This window comes from Osmerus mordax, chromosome 27, assembly GCF_038355195.1.
Source record: "Osmerus mordax isolate fOsmMor3 chromosome 27, fOsmMor3.pri, whole genome shotgun sequence".
Classification (NCBI taxonomy): Eukaryota; Metazoa; Chordata; class Actinopteri; order Osmeriformes; family Osmeridae; genus Osmerus; species Osmerus mordax.
In genome coordinates, this window is record NC_090076.1 from 4,263,406 (window position 1) to 4,284,067 (window position 20,662).

General features: G+C 42.5%; 1 protein-coding gene across 1 annotated transcript in view; it reads right to left on the reverse strand.

The window, feature by feature from the left end:
• LOC136936565 (zinc finger protein GLIS1) overlaps positions 1-20,662 on the reverse strand; it is a 54,395-nt gene that overhangs the window by 8,495 nt on the left and 25,238 nt on the right. Inside the window, exons 4-8 of the mRNA XM_067230180.1 lie at positions 8,022-8,183; positions 6,081-6,191; positions 2,256-2,343; positions 2,175-2,204; positions 3-174 (exon numbers count right to left, since the gene is read on the reverse strand). Coding sequence (XP_067086281.1) covers positions 3-174; positions 2,175-2,204; positions 2,256-2,343; positions 6,081-6,191; positions 8,022-8,183 — 563 coding nt within the window. The remainder of the gene's footprint in view (positions 1-2; positions 175-2,174; positions 2,205-2,255; positions 2,344-6,080; positions 6,192-8,021; positions 8,184-20,662) is intronic.

The following is a 20,662-nucleotide window of genomic DNA, read 5'->3' on the forward strand; positions in this document are numbered from 1 at the left end:
ACCCCTCTTGCGTGTTGTCCATGGTGGACAGCGGGGATAGATGATGAGGGCTGGTCAGGTCCCGATCAAGCCGGGGCTGACGGAGAGGCTCTGGGGCAGAGACAGATGTGGGGGTGGGGGGAAGGAGCTCCACTGAGGCACTGTGATGGGGGGGGCTGGAGCCAGAATACAGGCCTGGAAGACAAACAATCTAGGTTGTTAAATGCCAAATCACCTCAAGGCTGTCACTTGCTTTTGCTTTAAACAAATTAAAAGCCGTTATTTGGCAACAAGCTTTTGTTTTGACAGTTTTATCCAATCTGAGAGCATTGAAAAATAAAATGTTCTTTATTTTTGCTGTTTGCAATTTACAGTACATTGTTTTTAATCGGCATGGGGTTTGCCTTTGTTTTTTGGGGGGTTTTGGTTTTAGACATACTCAAAATGTTACTTTACTATTTGAACAGCAGGATAAAGTGATGTTATATTTGTATATGTGTGTGTGTTTGTGTGTTTTAAATGCATCTGACCTTGCCATGATGGCTCACATTCAACAATCCAGTTTACACCAGTTAGACATAAGTTTCCATAAATATTCCAAATGTTACAGTGAAAGGATTGTGACAAATCACAGTGACAGTTGAATGTTCTATCCAGAGCTCCTCTTGAAAGAGTTCAGGTCCTGTCAGAGTCGGAGAGGGTAAAGGACAACATCTCCCTTTAGTACAGTAAATCTTCTGCACTCGCTCTATTCTGTTTGTCCTGTGATATCTTTCCCAGCATCCTCAGGGACAGCAGTGAGATAACTGTCCGGGGTACTTAAGGCAGTAAGGAGGAAGGCTCCTGGTTTTGCTGTTTCCCCAGCTGTGCTCAACTGGAAGCAGGGCCCTGATCTGACAGGCCTCTGAAATGGTTACAAGCTTGATTCATTACCCCCAAATCATCAATCACAGACCTTAAATGGTTTCCCCTTTAGCCCCAACATCTGCTACCAGACCGGCAAACATTCGACAAATAATGGCCGTGATTGCTTCAATTTCATAGCTTGCTCAGTGGCAAAACAGGTTCCGGGAGCATTCCATGTGAGTTATCAATGGTTCCAAGAGTTTTATGTGACTGTCCTGAAAATGTTCTAAGTGATAGCTGCTCATGGGATTGGAGATGGGGAACTGAAGGTAGAAGGGAGTGCCAGATTCTGATGTAATATGGACTGCTCTGTAGAACAGTCAAATACACAATTGAATTTCCAACATAGAAATTCACAATTGAGGAGTACAGGTGGTCCTGTTTCAAGGCTTGCAACCAACAAACAGGAATCACTTGTTTTGCCCAACCTAGAAGTCTGACTCATTCTTTTAAAATGTTGATGTTTGGAATCCACTCCATACTCACTGTTGGCTGCAAAACAAAGCCAAATGGAGAGATGGTTGGTGGATACCACTCCAATCCTAGAACTCCTAAATCTACGCAAAAGCAGCTTGGGGCAATAAACCATTTGCCCATGTAAGTGAGAAAGGATAGCAACATTCACTTAGAAACAGAGGGAGGAAAAGAATATAAGCCAAGATTCAAGCATCTATCGGACAATCAAAGACAATTCGAGCATCGAGAACCCTGGTTACAATGTATTTTATTGTGTTCCAGTAACAAAAACACACATTGATGGGGAGTCCAGAACTGGCCAAACGCAGAAACGATGACAGATGGGTTTGTAAAACCGGGGACACTTCGGGGCACATTTTCTGTTTTCTCCAACCTACCCTACTTTTTCTAATCTGTCTTTCAGTTACAAGGCTTTTGTCTCAAACACTCAGGAGTCTTAAAGATGTCCAGATCCAATCAATAAAAAGTAAGCAAACAGGAGAGGTCACATTTAGAGTTAATTTCAAGCCACAAGTAATTGTTTCCAGTTTCCTTTTGTCACTGGACCAGGATGAACTAAACTAGCTTTCCATTGTTGTGTTCCACCAGGCTGAGCGGTCTCAAAATCCAGATTTGGACTCATTAATCAATCTACTGTAAGGATGTAGCTATGGTACAGGAATACCGAAAAACATTTTTGGATTCCTGGAATCTTAAATATTAGTATAGATTACTGTGACTGTAGGTTGATTAGATGAAGGGTTAAGGGTAAAGGTTAAGGGTTCTGGGTCAGGGGATCTGGGTGAAGGGAGAGAAGGAAATCCTGTGTTCACCTGTGAAGATGTCCTGGCTCAGTCCTGGGGAACAGCCATCCTTTCCGTTGAACAAGTGCTGCGAAGGGAGGGCGCAGTGCAGGTGCTGAGAGGAGGCAGAGCCTGTGAGGTGCTGCACAGACAGACATTCGCTCAAAACATCCTGCTCCAGGTGGGGACAAGGCCTTAACTGTCATCAAAAAAAGATCACAGTTACATTGCAACGCCAAAAACTGGGCCAATATGTCCATGGAACAACAGCATAAAAAATACTCCCTCTCTAATGGAGAGAGCAGATAAGTGGCTACATATTTATTTGACTCGCATACTGGCTTGAGAACACTGGGTGGACATTTAGCATAGCAACTGGGAGCCAAGAGAAAGAAATGCATCTTTCTGTCAATTATATCTTGGGCAAGCAAACATTTCAACTGCAAACTAAAATGACTGTACATGCCATATGGAGCCAAACAAATACCTGTGTCAGTTAGACTGATGGGATGTCTGTCGTTCAGATCATGTAAAATATGTTACACTCTGGTCTATAGATCAGTGAGGAAGGGGACTGAGCTGTAATAAAATGTTATAGTCGGGTGAGGTACAAGCCAGCACAGTCCAGATATCATCATGTCATCGCCTACTTCGGATGTTCAAAAATGACTTGGTTGACACAGAACATCATGTTGTATGGAAACCATTTCCTATGAGTGCTGCAAACATTCTAATTGGTTCTCTCTGACATTCTTACTGACGCTTGCATCTATCTCGTTCTCTGGGACTGAGAGGTTTGGTTTGACGTTGGTTCACAACATCTGGTCACTAGAGTATTCTGCGCTACAGCTTACTAACAATGGTCCACATGTGTTTCCCTTTACCACACCATGTATAGGAACACATCATCCAGCCTGCCACTATCCAGGCCCTTTTAACAACAATGAGGCCATTCTCTCCATGCTTCCAATATTTACCCACTGGAGAATGGGATTTTGTCAATGACCATGCAATGAAATGTGAACAAAAACTAAGCGATTGTTGAGGAAAGTATTTTCAAAGCCCTCTTCTAAATTAAACCAACTGCTTGAAATTGTGAGTAACTACAACACTGTGCCACGTTTGCATATGCATTTTGCTCTGACTAAATCGTAGGGAAAAAAAACAGTCCCCTGTTTTGCATAGACACTATGTATCACCCCCCAGGACCTTATTCCCCATTTCTACAAGAATTTGTTGACTTTGTCGCTGACCTAATGATTCATTCTGACAACATTCTAATTATGGGAGACTTCAATATTCTAGTGGATCCTCTCCTTGATCCACTAAGCGTGAGGTTTACTTCTCTTATTAATTCCAAGGTTTCACACACGTAGCCACTTCCATTTACTAGATCTGATTGTCACACAAGGAATTGCTTCCATATCTGACAGTTTTGCTCCACAGTCCTACACTATCAAACCATTTTCTGGTCACCTTCAAAATGCCACTATGTCAAAGTACTGGAAGTTCTGACCACCAAAACAATACTTGCCAAACTGTGGCCCAAGATCTTAATGGACATTTCTCATCAATTCATTTGTATACATCCCTCCAATCTGGATTTTGTTTTCACAACTGTACTGAAACAGCACTCGTCAAGGTAGTCAATAATTTACAGCTGGCCTCTGATGCAGGCTCTGTTTCTGTCCTTGTTCTCCTGGTCCTGAGTGTGGCTTTTTACACTGTTCAATCATCAAATTATCTTTGAGTGTCTTGAGAACCCATTGGGATTTGTGGTTCTGCACTCCAATGATTTATTTCATATTTGTCTGACAGATCACAATGTGTTCATTATGACAGTCATTCATCGGTGTGCTCCATTATTCAATTCAGAGTACTGCAGTGCTCTTTTATAGGCCGTTTGCCATTTTTTTACCTGCCGCTTGGCAACATAATTTTAAACGTTGGATTACATTTAACTGCTATACGGATGACAACCAGGTCATCCGGTCAACCTGGGACATGGATGACCTCCAATTTCTTTATCCCAACTCTGATAAAACCGAGGTGCTAATTCTAGGACAACAAAATCCCATCCACAGGCACCAAAGTCTAACCTAAGCTAATTTAAGAGTCATTATACCTAAGCTTACTGTCTAGGAGTCATCATGGATCTAAAAAGCTAGCTTTTGATGTTGCGGGTGGGCAGTATTTGTCTTGGGTTGAGTGAGTTTACCCACTCGTTTACAATTACATTCACATTTAGCAGACGCTCTTATCCAGAGCAATTTACAGTAAGTACAGGGACATTCCCCTGAGGCAAGTAGGGTGAAGTGCCTTGCCCAAGGACACAACGTCATATTGCACGGCCGGGAATCGAACCAGCAACCTTTGGATGATTAGCCCGATTTCCTAACCGCTCAGCCACCTGACTCCCCTCTCTCCACACCGACCCCAGCAGGTTGAGATGAGCTCAACTGGAGATCAGGGTTGAGGCACCAACCCTGATGCAATGACGCCAGTGTCATTGCATCGCTCGTCAGTACGCATTTCCTCTCTTTTGCTCACACCAGGGTTCAAACCTGGGTAGTCCTGACTCAAGCACGCAACAACTACCTTTCATAAACAGATGTAGCCAGCTTTGCAACCTAATAGCAAATATTTTGATGGTATATATACTGAGGAGTGAGTTTAACCACTTCAACTTGGTTTACAAGAACCTTAGCAAAACTGTATTTTTGCTTTGAAGCATATTATTATTATTAATAATAAATGTTATTTGTAATGCGCATTTCTTGCACTCAAAGTGTTTCAGTACAGTAACAATTACAATCATAAAACATAATTAACACATAAACACAAGATTAATTTACAAGAGGAGGCTGAAAAGCTAATATATGCATTTGTTACATCCTGTCTGGACTTTAGTACTGTACTTTTTGGGGAAAAATCTGAACTTGGTACAATATGCTGCTGCAAGATTATTGACTAGAACCAGAAAATACAACCACATCTTTTCTAGTCTCTACACTGGCTTCCAATCCCAGCCAGAGCTGATTTCACTCCATGGGCTATCACCACCCTATCTTTCAGATTTTCTTATAACCTTATAAAGACAATACAATCTCAAGATGCTGAATATTTGGTGTCCCAAAGGTAATAGCAAGGGGCAAGGCTTTCTCATATAGAGCTCCTCTTCTATGGAACATACTTCCTGTTTCCATTTGGGAAGCTGAAACTGTATCTGTGTTTAAGGCTACACTAAAAACCTTCTTTTTAATCAGTGTTACCGCTGAACCACTGCACTCACATTTAGCAGGACCCCATCCAACAGTTGAACTGCTGTTTGCTAATCCACAGACCCAGTCTCTAATCCTATTTTCCTCTCTCTCTTCCCTCTCCCTCTCCCCCTCCCCCTCTCTTATGTGGGCAGTTGAGCTGTCATCATCTACCATGTTGGCGGTTTGCCGACATTTTTGACCTAGACAACAACTCGGACATCAGTCTAATGCTCTATGAAGGACCACCCAGAGATCTCGGATCCCATATGACCATCACATAGTTTTATGCTGATCCTGTTCTTCCCAGCCCTGTAGCTGACCACTGCCACAAAGTGCCAAGGTAGCACATTCCTAATGCTCTGCATTTGGTAATTTTTACGTTGTATTGTTATTGTATAATTGTCTCCAGCCCGTGGTCTGCAACTCTCTACATCTCCAACTGTCTCTGGAAGAGGGGATTCTAAAATGGGGAAGAGCAAAATTGCTCTTCCCCATTTTTCAGAACTTTTTTCTCTGCATTTTTGGGAGCTTTCCTTGTCTTCTTCTTTGAGGACATCTGACATTTCTTGTAAAAAGGGCTGTATGAATTAAATAGGATTTGATTTGATTTGTAAAGACATACCATCGTTTCGGTGAGCAAATAATGTCTTTCTCTGTCTCAAGAATGTCTTACCTTCCTACGCACCTGTTGCTCTTTGGCAGAGTGGATCTTGACGTGTTTGCGTAAGGAGCTGGGATCTGTGTATCGCTTGGTGCAGCCCGGGATCTGACATGCATATGGTTTCTGAATAGAAACAAAACACACCTGTCAGGGCAGTTGGTCAGGGTAGGGGAGGGCAGTACACATAATCATCCAATGAAAACAGACTCCTACACACAGCCTTTACTTGCAAAACATTTAAGCATTTTCTTCAATACTTTACTTTGTTACTTTCTATTCATTTAACCTGACAATTTTACCTCAGTACACCCATACAGTAAATACTAAGTAGTAGAATGAGGATTATGCATTGGAAAGGAAAGAAAAGAGAGATGTACAGTAGGAAGGCTGAAGCTTGAATGTAAGGTTTGCAAAGGGACAGTATATCCCTACCTTTCAGCTGAGAAATCACAGAGGAGTTGAGAATTAGAAAAAAGAAAGAGAAGAAAAAATTCAGCAAATTGCTCATCAAATTGCATGCCAAGCAGCTTGTTGTGTGGAACTTATGAATGTATCAGTCTTGAGTATTTGTGTGTGTGTGTGTGTGTGTGTGTGTGTGTGCAGGAGGCTTGATGTGCTTATACATGATGTTAACTACACAGTAGTTCGGACTAATGCAATATAAACAACATGTGTATAAAATGACGGCATGGACTTTCCTCATCGTTTTACATTCCTCTCATTAATGAAGCAAATACTTTATGCCATTTTCCACTACGTTTTTTTTTTTTGTCCTGAGGAATATAAGATGGCCATTAAAGTGTAAGGGGATACATAGCTTTATTAGATGCCCGGTCATACTATTGCCTTTACTGTAAATAACACATTGTTATTACAAGTAGCTCTCAGCGCCACTAATCTCTTAGGTGTTTGTTTTCCCAAGCAAGGCACCCTATACAAACTTGACTGGTAGAGAAAAGCTGACTGGGAAAAAAAACACAACTTCTGTCTAGAATAAATATCATTATGGTTGATGATTTTCCCCCAAAGTGCCTTTGGCAGAGAGACTGGTAGTAAAATTAAACCCTCAGCGGGGCGATGATGGGAGTCCATCAGGTTCAGGACTCCACTGTGCTAATAGACAATGTCAGTAGCCAACTGCAGTATGGGTGGTGGGGGGTGGACAACGATAAAGTGGGACATAAGAGGAGTAACTGAGACAGACCTGGGCTGACTCAATATTTCCCTGTCTTTCCTTTTCCATCAGAAATTGACAAACATATCCCTGTCTAACTGCTATAGCTGTTTCAGCGCAAGGCTGTCATTTAACAAACTGTGACTTGAGCTTGTGGAACTGATCTTTTATTAATGTGTTGGAGTGAGTGTGGCGAGAGGGAGAATGGACAATTTCTCACCGTCTGAAGTGAACTGTAAAGCTGTCAAGAGATAGAACTAGGTATTTAAGCTTGGAAATAGGCCAAAGACAATGTGTACGTTTAGAGAGGAACGGAAAAATCCTTACGCCAGGTTCTGACATTAGTTTGTTTTTTAGGGACTGTCTGCACAGGGTGGGTGTACTTCAAATTAGTGTCACATGCCGATAGGTTACTGTGCAAAGGTTGATTTTACAAATGTCTGGCCATTTAGAAAATGTACAAATGAAAATGCACCTGTACATAAGGATTTCATTGAGCACACCATCATCACCACCGTCACTATAGCATTAAGAATATGCTATAGTGAGAATATGGCGATAGTGTTACAACTGACCTATTCCTGTCCCAAAACTACTGTTCTAGCATCTCAGGGGTATTGGAAACTAAAAACAAATCTCAATACAGCCCACCATCACTAACATCACCAGTAATCTAACTCCAGAATCACTGTTTGAATCGCAATCTCGCTCTGACTCTAAGGTCAAGATCTACAGCAGAGGGTGCAGACTGGAGTGTGTAAACGTGTTCTGGTGCTGACCGTGTCCAGGTGAGTGCGTTGGTGCTTGGCGCGGTCGCTGGAGTTACTGAAAGCTTTCTGGCAGCCGGGATGCTGGCACAGATAGGGCTTCTCTCCTGTGTGGCTGCGCAGATGGATCTTCAGATTCTCCAGACGAGAAAAAGCCTTGTTACAGCCCTCAAACTGTTGTAGACACACACACATACGCACACATACACACATTGCAGAGAAAAAAAAGTTACGACTTAGGGTGAGTAAATCATTGTATCATCTATATTGGCATCTTGATTACTTGTTCAGTCACGTTTTTTTTTTATTTGTATCCAGTCACATACTTTTCTGGGAACTTAGTCCCAAAGACACACAGACAAACTTGTGTGGAAACCATAATACAGTGCACAGTCATTTGACAGTTAATAGGTGTAATGCATGATATATTTGATCATGCCACTGACAACGGTAAACAAGCCGACTACTACAGGCCCACTTGTCTGACTTAGCTAATGAACACCACAGATTTGTTAACACACATATTATTCATGAGGTCGTTCACACATCCGCTCCCTGTCATACAAACTCAAACACTACTGACTGTATGCGGCGATAGTCACCACCCTCATCCTCCCTCCCAATACAGTACATGTTACTGTATCTTCGGCTAAAAAGTCGATGTGGCAACACAGTACTGCACAGTAGAGTGCACTTCAGTGTAACCTATATCCAGCAAGTTAATCCCACTTAACTATTCAACAGGTGGAGGAACGTTAGTGAGGGCTGGCCTGACATCAATACGTGTGGCCAGCCATGACTGCCTTGGGCGCGTAACAATGCAGGCCTCAGGCCATTGAGGAGCACCCATCAAGGCCCTCTTTCCCCTCCACAATTACTTACCTGTCACCCTATCTGAAGGCTGCACGTCCTTGCCTTCTAGTCACTGCTCAGGGACAGGAAATTGATGGAGGAAATAACCGAGAAGGGAGAGGTGAGGAGTGACGTCAGTGTGAAGAAGGGGTAAAGGAAGGGGGGAGGGGATGTGTGAAGATTGAACGGACGAGTGCTGGGGTCTAGCTAGGGAGGGAAAAGTGTTGTTCATTAAAGGTGAAGGGAGTAGGGGCTGGGGTGGAGACAGGTGTGGATGGCTAGAGCACACCCCAAATTGGAGTAGGGGACTGGGAAAGGTGGTCTCTGTCGCCTAGACCACTGAAACCTGACATTGAGATGGTGCTGCTGGCCATTGTACCCTGACATTTAGTGAAGCCTGCACTGTGCTGTAGGCCCGGAGAGTCAGGTTACACCCAAGGAGAGAGGGACACCATTCCTCTAATGGGCCTTCAGTCCAATCAGGGCTCAATGCTCATCTCTGGCCTCCTTCATTCACTCACAGCCAGGCAGGACAGGCAGGGGCCTCTATTCACAGCAGCTCCATTTAATATGGGAGAAACCTAAGCCTGTCATGGTAGAGCAGGGTCAGATAAACTGCCTGGGCTCTGTGTGTGTGTGTGTGTTAGGATATTTATTTGATTAAGAGCCTAAACATGTATTTTCAGCACAACACAAAATATGAGTTCCTCTGGAGATGGAAAGTGTTGCTCCAATGAACAGTGTCTCCTAGTGAGAGCAGTCAGACAGAGAGGCAGACAGACACTGAGCGAGACATTACACAAAAACAGAAGGCCAATGTCAGGCGACCCTGTGGACTGTACATTTCCCCAGTGTCATGAGATATGCTGTTTTATATGATAACCAGGCCACCCTGCTGCATCAACACAAACACACAAGAGAACTATGCCTGCTCGGGCCTTAAGCGGAGGGCTGGGAAAACATCTGCAAGTGTCAGACCACACAAAGTACAGTGGAAAACATATTATTCCAGCATCGAATCAAATGCACAGCACATAGGGGGAAGGGGATGAGGGGGGGTTCATAAAATTCCAGCGATGTGAACATCCATACTGGCATGCCAGCCTTGACAGGCACAGATCATGCTGACTCCTGAAATATGGACAGAACATTAGTTTTGAAAACAAACAGAGATGTTAGTGACGTTCTAAAATGTGGGTATTTATGTATATGGGAAATAATCACTCCTCCATTGCTTTTTTATCGTAAGGCTAAATTAGAGGTTAAATTAGAGTTACGAGTCTGTGGAGAAAAGCGTGCTAATCGAGTAGAGCTAGCTATTAGTCTGCAAGGACCATTGCCAGTGAGACAGCTGGAGTTACAGTAAGTATTTCCTGACTGCTGTGACAAGTACCAAATGGTTAGTGCCAACTATACGACACAGACATATTACTTATAAGGCCTTTACTGGGTTTGAGTGTATGGTGCTAATCTTACAGCCTAAATAGGCATATTTCTTGATCCAAGCCTTAACATACATCTTTGTATTGGAAACTGTACAGAAGATTCCTGTTGCAGAAAACGCTGGCAATATTTAAATCAGCCGCCACGTGAAAGCGGATGAAACCATTCTGCGGAGAGAGAAAATGTCCAAAACAATTTGTTGAAATTTGACGAGAAGCTTATGAACAGGAGGACTAAGAGGAAAGGGATGAAAGATGGAGGATGAAGAGGATGGGGTAGTGAAAGCGTGAGAGCGCTGAAACCACACAAGACAGACCCGGATTCATTGGAACCACCTTTACAAAAACAGTTTAGGCGCTAATCAAACAAATTGCTTTAAACATGTTTGGATTTCCGTGCTGAATGCTGCAACTAAGGTAAACAGAGTGAAGACCATAACCACACGAAGAGGGCTGACAGTTATGCTACATTTGACAACCATCTTTGTGGATAGGGGTTCAGGAGCCTGGTAAACACCAGGGGTGAAATTTGGGCTCGGACCTGGGGCTGAGGTGTTGATGGGTAGAAAGCCGATCACAACAGACAGGTTATGGACCTGGCTGAGCTCAGGACTGGAGGTGCGACCTGCCTGAGGCCTTCATGGGAAATGACTCCTGACTGGCAGAGAGAAGCTCAAACTGTATGGTGGCTAAATGGCAGCAGTGTATGGCCCCTTAGAAGAGAGCTGCTCATTACTGACCTGAGGGAGTAGTAGAAGATCGAAACAAACCGCCCGTTATAGCGTGGTGCTGGGGAAAAAACATTGCTGCTGACAGGACTCTGATGGAAAGCCTTGAGAAGATAGAACGAAGGGAGCGAGAGAGGGAGTGAGAGAGAGAGAGAGAGTGGGAGAGAGAGAGAGAGAGAGAGAGAGAGAGAGAGAGAGAGAGAGAGAGAGAGAGAGAGAGAGAGAGAGAGAGAGAGAGAGAGAGAGAGAGAGAGAGAATGAGTAGTATTCACGCGGTCTTACCACTGGTGACTTGAGGACCCTGACTAATGATGATATTAGAACATTTGGCTGCTAACTAGCATAACATCTACTATTACTCATGTTTAGAGGTCTGGCCTTATAAGAAGAAAAAACTTAGGGAGGTACGAAGGCCTTAACAAGCTCAAACCATTTTTCTACTTTGATTGGTTTGAATGCATTGAGTGTTTTTTATTTGCCAAAGCTCTCTCACACAAGGTATAACATTTATTGTGGGATTCACAAATACACCACAGAATAAAACATGAAAAAAGTTATTCAAAAGCATTGGGATGAAAAAAATTACTGAAAGAGAGTTTGTTTATCACAAGGTGCCTTTTTGCTCGTTTACCAATGAGGAAAACCACCAACACTTCAAGATCTGTTCAGTGGAGAGATGTTGGAGCAGAGTGCTGGGTCTGCGGCTGGCGGGAACATGTGCATTTAATCTGCCTGCTTCCAAATGCCCCGTGGCAACCACAGCAAAGAGCAGAAAAACGTAAATGGATGAAATTATATCCATATGATTCAACGAGACAGCTAAGGAGAGGCAGGTTTCTCATGCGCTTAGTCAGGGAACAAAATTAAACACAGCTTCGCTAAAACATTCACATGACATAGTTTACACATATCCTTTCCATAGCCAAACGGGTCCCCTTTTAGCAGCCAGCCTCATCTGTTGCAAATAGGGCCCTAATTTAAATGAAAAAAGAAAGGGCCAAACTCTATTTAATTAAGCTGGATAGAGATTCATTCACACGTGCTTGCTTTGTTCTCCGTCAAGTCTTTTCTCCTTCCCTGTCCTCAGTCACAATCATGAGATAATTTGATTTATGAATGGTGAGATATGAGTACACGCGGTGATGACTACAGGCAGCACTGGTCTCCAGATGGAACTGAGCAGCGACGTTTCAGCTCAGCCGATAAATGAGTTGGGAGGAAGTAGTCAATGACTAAAGAAATTGTTCTGAACAGGCATTTTGCCCTCATGCCTGCATAGTTTGGGGTCAATTTTAAATCATGTGGATGGTACATGGAACAGGAAGCATTCTTATGATGACTAAATTATGCCGCTGGTATAATCACAAGCCAGCTGGCTGCCATAGCTTGTAACAGGCCGTGTGATAGAGACGTGAAGCCGTAGAGTTGAGTTTTTCTATGGTCCAGACTGGCTACAGTCAAGTACAGGACTCATGGAAACACTTAACCTGTCGTGGTTCAGGGTCTATAACAGTCACATGTGCACCAGCTCCAGTGCCCTGTATCGTATTAGAGGGCTAAGATGTGATTTCCTCCTAATCGAGCTATGATGGGTTAACTGGTTCAACAGGTTGAAAGAAAAAGGAAGGTAAGGTCACTGGCGCAAAATATATAATTCATAAGAATAGAAAAGGAAAACGTTTTTATGTGTGTTTATAAAGTGTTTTTACTGAACCAAAGCCACATTTTAGCAAAGTATCCAGGTTCAACAGCAATGGTCAAGTGGCCCAATTTGATGTCTCCTACTAAAATGTGTTCTCACTAAACACCCCTAGCCTATATAAAAACAGACCCATTATATGGGAGATCCTCCCGTTCCCTTTGAAAGGCACTCAGCTTCCAGCACAAATTGGGTCAAGTTTCAGCCAAGCACATCTACTTTAACAGTGGACAGTGTTTAGACATGCATGTACTCTGAAGTTTTAACAGTAGTAGGGATGTTTGATATTTTTTATGTTAAAGAGCAGAGGTTGACTTTTATCACACAGTTAAGGTATGTATATTGAGGTGAAGTTCAGGTCAGAAATCTTGCTAATGAGTTGCGTCCGTATTGGACATACATTATACTTTAAGTTGCAGCAAAAAAGAAAGTACATATGGATTTCTTCTCTCAAATATACAGTAGCATGAGTACGACTATAACAGCCCCTCCCTCAGCCTTTGAGTGCACCTTGTGTTATGCTAGTTTGCTGTGCTAACCATTTATAATTGCTAATTAGACAATATTACACTGCTCGCCAATGCCATGGCTATTAGTATACCATCAAGCCATTAATTATAAACCTCTTCGTGTAACTTGAGCCTCTGTGAAAAAAGACAAAGTGAGGAGGACGCAATGAAAATCCTAAACATGATCTGTGCTTTGAGCCGGCGTCTGGATGGATGTTACTCTGAGTCAATACAGTATCCTCTGTGTTGCCATGGGTCTCTGTAGCACCCTCTGACACTCTGGCTTCAATCTGTCCTTCACCTCTCAGTCACACCTGCTTCTCTGTCTCTCTCTCTCTCTCTCTCTCTCTCTGTCTGTCTCTCTCTCTCTCTCTCTGTTTCTCCACATCAGTCTCTCTGGCTCTCTCTCTCTTTCGGTCTCATTCTTTATTTCTTTCTTTTCCACTCTCTCCACACCTCTGGCTGGCCACAGCTTCTTCTTCTCTGGTTCCACAATAGAGCCAGTTCTTCATGTGGAATGGTCGCTCTATCAGTGCCAATGACAGCTCTCAGAAATCTGTGCCAACAATTTCAATTGATTGTTCAATGCTTTTCAACACCTGACTTCAACTCCAGTCTCTCCAGCATCTTCTGCTGCATCTCTGTATTATTTTGACCATCTTTCAATTTTCCTTAGCTCCTCCATCCTCCCCCTCTCGCTCTCTCACTCTATTGCCTGCTTTCTTTCTCTCTCTATACCCTTCTCTCCTTTTGGCAACTAATTCCTTGTCCACACAAGGAGAGTTGACACAGCTGCCCAAAGGCTTACGCCTACTGTACATTGGGCCACTCCATAATTCCAGCATGACAACAAATAAACATCTCAGAGGCCCGGTGGCCTGCCAAGCCAAACACCTTGACGCCTGAGGCACCATAATATTCACAGAGAAAACACTCCTGCAAAATTGAACAATAGGTCAAGATGGCATTGTGATCAACACCGACCTGGCAGGGAGCAGAGGGGGGGAAAGGGCAGTTTTGCACAACGGTACGTTCCATTGGAGAGCAACCAGACCACAGGAGCATTCTCAGTAACACAACGGCTGCCTGAGAAATGTGGTGAAACAGAAATGCCACAGTTCCGAACCGTTTGTTCTGCCTTTAGTGAGCCAAGGTCGTGTTCCCTTCTCTCTTTCCGTTTCAGGGTCCAGTTTCAAGTTGAATAGCCGCTATGGATTTCTCTAAGGCATTTGTCTGCAATCTGCTTTCAATGTGTGTGTTATTATCTAGGTTCAAGTGTGTACATTTGTATTCACACACTATTCAGATGCCAGTACATAAAATTCCACCTTCTAGTAGACCTACATTTCTTTGAAATATGTCAGTCTCTATTCTACAAATCCCTTGTAAACCCATACATTTAGGTGTAATAACCATTACTGTCTGGACCAAAGCATTCTGCCAATTAACAATGAGGCTCCATTGTCCACGAGCTCTTTCATATTTTGATATAATCTCCTTGAAATCCTCATCAGCTGCTAGATAATGATTACACATATTTTTTTAGTTTTATTTAGTTTCACAAAGGCAGTATCTATTTTACAGGAAACGTATATGAAATTGCTTGTACATCTGTACATTAAATTACATATTACATAAAATTTGGTTTGTATGACAGAAAGCAAAGCTGCATGATAATAAAGAAGAAAGAAAAAAAACGTTCCATTCCAACCAATATAAGCCTTAAAAATTGATATTAAACTCATTCTAAGGCTGCACTGATCAAACTGGAAACACATGTTTGCATGTGAGTGGCTTTCCTTTTTGGACATTCTTAAACAACTCCCCTGGTGTAAAACTCTATGGGGAAAAGATGAAACAGGTACATTTGTGGCTTGGTCTGAATCTCTCTACTTGCACTAGTGCAGGTCTGCAGTCTTGCAGTGTGCAGTCTACATTGCAGTCTCTCTGTCTTTACCTTTCGATCTCTTTATCTCTGGAGAGGATTACGACATGATTTTTAGTGGTGCAATTCCACCAGAGAGTGTGCTTGAGTGAAGGCTGAGCATGTCAGTGAACAGATTCTGAAGAGAGCACCGATAGCTTTGTTGGCCTGAACAGAATCATTTTGATGGAGACTGTTCAAAAGCTCTAATTGCTCAACTGCGTTCCAGCTGTGACTCAGCATTACAGTGCACAATGTTCTGCCAAAGTTCCCAAAAATGGCAACAAAAGCTTTAAATAAAAAATATGCCAGAACACTGTCTTGCATCATAAAGCACCGGGTATTCTCCATAAGGACACTTGAAGGACTAAATAAGTATTTGTCAGACTGTCTATCTTTCTTACAGATTTGACTATGATAATAAATCAATTATTATCTTAAATCAAAACTATCCAACCGTATCCTAATCCACTAACTAAAACTGAACTGATAATACAGTCCACTTAATCTTTAACACATTACACATTTAAATAACTGACATCCATCCTTATCCTTTATCAGTCAATAATGCTTAAGTTGTAAAGTAATATTTGTACGTTGCTTGTTTGACCTAAATTGTCTACAAACTTCCTGGTCTTGGTCTGAAACTTGATGGTCTGGACTGGACAACATGAAGTAGTGTAGATTCTCAGCTCTGTTATAGTTTGGGCAGGGTGTAAGTATACTGTAGGCCTCAGCTGTGGTCTGGCCCTGTGGCAGACGTGGTCTGCAGTCAGACCTGTATGAAGGTGTCTCTTGTTTGCTACTTGTTTATTGGGAGATATGTCGGCGGTCAGGGCAGATGTTGCTCTAGGCTCTGGTCTGTGTGATTCAGCCTGTCCCCAGCCTATGCTACATCAATACCTCAACAAACCCCACCTGGTTGCACTGAGAGATTTACCTGTGTCCACACACACTCAGCAGGCTCGGCTCACACACTCTTTATACACTGTGGTTCTGGCGGAATGTCAGCAGAGTGGCTACTGCAGCACAATTAGTGTCTGAGCACAAAACGAAGTTAGTGTTGCAGAGTGTACAGACTGTTCTGTGACTTGCCTTGCTCACCTCCAGAAAGCAGATGTCCTGTATGTTTTCATTGACCTTGTAAAATGCTTGAAAAACATGTTTTTACCTTAATTAGCTGTATGGACACAGTAATGAAACAGTTCCCATGGCCAAAGTTCTTTACGACCCATGGCAGTGAACCGAGAGAGTCCATTGTTAGGGAGATTTTTAGGATCCATATGTGATTTGATCTGGTCTAAGAAGGCCTTCAACCTCAGAGGTAAATGGGGGGATCCCTGGACTGCAGTAAACCACACTCCCACCCTCAATCTTGGTGTCCCCCAAATCATGCCCAGAACGCTGACCACAGGCCCAAGTCTGTCTTTCCTATGTATTAGTAAACCGATCTGGCCGACTGGCCAAGTTAAACTGATTAAGGCCTTGGCTGAGCCACAATTATGACACAATCCCTGTGCAATGTACGGTCAGCTTCAGCCATAGTCCTCCGGTTTCAGTTACAAGACCATGATTAAATGTTGAGGAAATTGCAAACTAAAAATATTGCATTCCAGACAGATGCAATTAATGTATATCACATGTAAATCCTCTATGCTTTTATACCTGGTTACGCGGTCTGAGACAGGGGTAACGTTTCCTCTCACTGCTGAAGTTGCTCCACTGTCTTTGAGACACTTTAACGCTTCAGTGAATAAAGGAACTATCAAATAAGAATATAGAGAGTATAGACACTCACATGTTGTATTTGTGTCAGGGATGATAGGGTGGTGATCCTGATGGTTTTGATAACGAGATCCAAATTGAGAGAGAGAGAGAGAGAGAGAGAGAGAGAGAGAGAGAGAGAGAGAGAGAGAGAGAGAGAGAGAGAGAGAGAGAGAGAGAGAGAGAGAGAGAGAGAGAGAGAGAGAGAGAGAGAGAGAGAGAGAGAGAGAGAGAGAGAGAGAGAGAGAGAGAGAGAGAGAGACTGGATTGCATTAATGTAAGATTGACTGGAAAGCATTTATGGCCTGACAAAAACTTGGCCTGGCCAAGTCGACAAGGAAAACAAGCAAGATCCATCTATTTCCAGGTCTTTCATGCCAGTGCCAAAACATCAGTCTCAGAACACTTCTGCCAGAAGTTTCATCATACTAATCTATGTATCACATATGGACAGTGTTTCTCTACTATTAGCATGGTCCAAAGACAGCCAAGTGCCACAATGGACCTGACACAGGGCACAAGATATCTATGCTACGACAGCATTGGTTTTCTAAGTACATCATTTAATCTGACAGGTTTTAATGTTAAAGAACCATATCCAAAGTACCACTATACAGCTGTTGTTTGGATGCCTGTGTAGTTAACATGTTTGTCTGTCTGTAAGTTTGTTGTGTGTTTAAAGTGTGTAAATTGTGCACAGTGTGTAAAGTGTGTACAGTGTTTGATAGTCTGTCTTAAGGCTCTCTCTCTGAGACATATCTTTTGCAGGTAGCTGCTACTGGCCAGTAGTCACACACTGAAAGATTGCAATGGGTAAGTTGTCCAGACAGACCAGAGTGTCAGCGGCTCTTACTGGTACAAACACATTAATATCAACGTCACTCGCCGCTGGCACCCCGTGCCCAGACAGCTCCAGTTTCAGCCCACATTCAGGGGAAAAGTCGGGTCATGTGCAAGAACCTCAGTTTTAATTAGCTAATGGTACTCCCTGTTTCATCTCCAGCGTTTGAGCTGATTGCTGACAAAAGACTCCATTTACTTCTTAAAACACGCCATTTTGGCAGCAACCTCCACTGTTTGTCTCAATGTCTGCTTCTGGGAGAGTTTGCTACTCTCTTCCAAAAATCAGTCTAATAAATCTAAATATATATGTTTGTTGGTTTCATACCAGTAAAAAAAAAGAAAATTCCATGATCTCTGCTAGTTTTTCCAGTAGAGTCCAGCATCCAAATTTCCTTTAGCAAGTGGTGTGGTGCAGGGGGTGCATGTAGGTGTGTGTATGTGTGTAGGGGGGGGGAGACTGTTTACACAAGGCCTTCATTAGGTAGGGTGTAAGGTGTTTTATCATCCTGGCCTGGGTGGCTCTATGTCTGCTAGAATTGTAGAATATATCATGCACTAAATTTGTTAATTAAACAGTGAAGTTGACTCCATTTCTATGGGGGAAACATATGAATACAGTATGTATAGTATCTATGTACTATAAATCAGTGAAGTACATCCCTTCAACCTATCACTTGCTCTCACTCGGACACCACAGTCCACAACAAAGTGACAAGTACTAGGACATCACTCTTGAATTCACTATCTTCCTTAAAAAATTAAATGAGTAGGCAGAAAGAATTTGTTTCAATAACCAAAGGCCAAAACATATTTTAGAGACTTAATTCGCACACATTTCAGTAAACTTTTTATCTAAAAAAAATATAAAAAAAGATCTTGTCCTGCATCAAACTTTGTATCTAGGTTGTCCACAGAAGTTTGGAAGAATAGTTATCTGAACTTTAGGGACTTGAGTCGAGTGATCAGACACATCAAATCCACCGGACGGCCTCAGAGAGCCCTCTAAGAAAACAAAGCCTGTGACTATTTCAGAGCAGCGGTCGTTGGATATATTTTTAATATTTATGCAGACAAGAGAAACATTTTTTAATAAACTAAAACAACACTCGAATTATGCATGAAACACAACAGGATATTGCAGGGAGATTATGCAGTTTCCTTTACGCCTGTGTGTCCCTGCCTTCCCGACTACCCTAGCTTACTACACAACAGCCGGGGGCCTCAGTTAATTAGAAAGGGGAACCAAAAGTACCTTCTAAAACTTTACAGGGCTCCATAAGTGCTCCAAACTCAACGTTTACAGATGGAGGGGGTGCATTTTTATGTGGGATTGCGTTAAACGTAGCCAGGTATCAGAGGGTGACAAGCGAGAGGTCAGAGTACGACTTGTGTTGTGATAATGACTTTTTCCTGCCAAGACGCGGCGTGAAAAAATTCTGCACAGCTGGGTTATGTGAGTGTGTGTGTGAGTGTGTGTGTGTGCGTATATGTGCATGTGTGTTATGCTTGGATGTGACCAGAGCTTGCTTCATGATCGCTCAATGGAATCTGCCGCTGGTAAGATAATAAAGGGATTAGCTTGGGTTTTTCTGGAGCATTTGGTTCTAAATCAAAATGTCTCATCTGTTTCCTCTGTGCAAATAGCTGGAATTCCTGAATGCCTTTGTCTATTGCACGAGTATAGCAAACACAACAAGCATCACTGTCTGCAGTCAATCAAAAAGCCTTGCAGAAAAACTGCCTAAATAAGGAATGACTACAGATGGATGGGACTATAACTCAACACACGCAGTCACACAAACAAATACACACACACACAACCTCACACACACCGCAAACACAGGCATGGCTCCATTGGAACTTAACTTGGGAATACACATTGATATGACCTACGGCCTACAATATAATACAAACAGACTGGCACATTGTATGACCACCATCTCAAATGCAACCACCCACATATGCAAAGCATATGCTTATTTTCTTCACACCAAAGCATCTATGGAACACAAAATCTAAATAAATAATGTCCACTTCTACTGATTAGATGTGGTGATGAAACAACATGATATATTATACAGCTGTTTACATTCAGTTGGAATAGAGGCTTTCAATCTACGTCGCAAAAAGTCAATACTTCCTATTGCAGGGGTTAAAAGAAACAAACTAAACTTTCACATCATTCCACAGCTCTGCATATATGCAGGTGTGTGGTTGTGTGTGTGTGTGTGTGTGTGTGTGTGTGTGTGTGTGTGTGTGTGTGTGTGTTTGCGTGCATGAGTAAATTCTGCTTCATGTTCTCAGACAAAGTACAGCAGCTTTACTACACTGAGCAGAATTGTTTTAATGTTAACATCTGGTAAACATCTCCTTACACACACACACACACACACACACACACACACACACACACACACACACACACACACACACACACACACACACACACACACACACACAGGCACACACACACAGACACTTTATGTACATTATATGCACACTGACACACACATACACACACATTGTATTTGCCTTCTTGTCGTATTTGTGACCAAATGGTGACATCAGTCAAGACACACCCAAGACAAATAAGCATTAACAGCTGCAAAAAAGAATAGTTAAAATTTTCTGTGTGTACGCAACACATTTTGTGATGACAAAATAAAGACATTGAACTGCATCCAAGCTCGACAGTTCTTGTAACTGCACAACATCCTCACTACAAACTACTATGTAAAACAAACTACTTGGCTAAAAGATGATTCACCCCCCAAAAATTGCTTCTTTTCGATTTACCTACATTGCACACACACTCACAACAGTGAGGCTCAACATCAACATACAGTATACGGTGGAAATATCCACACCAAGAAAACTACAAATACAGCCTTC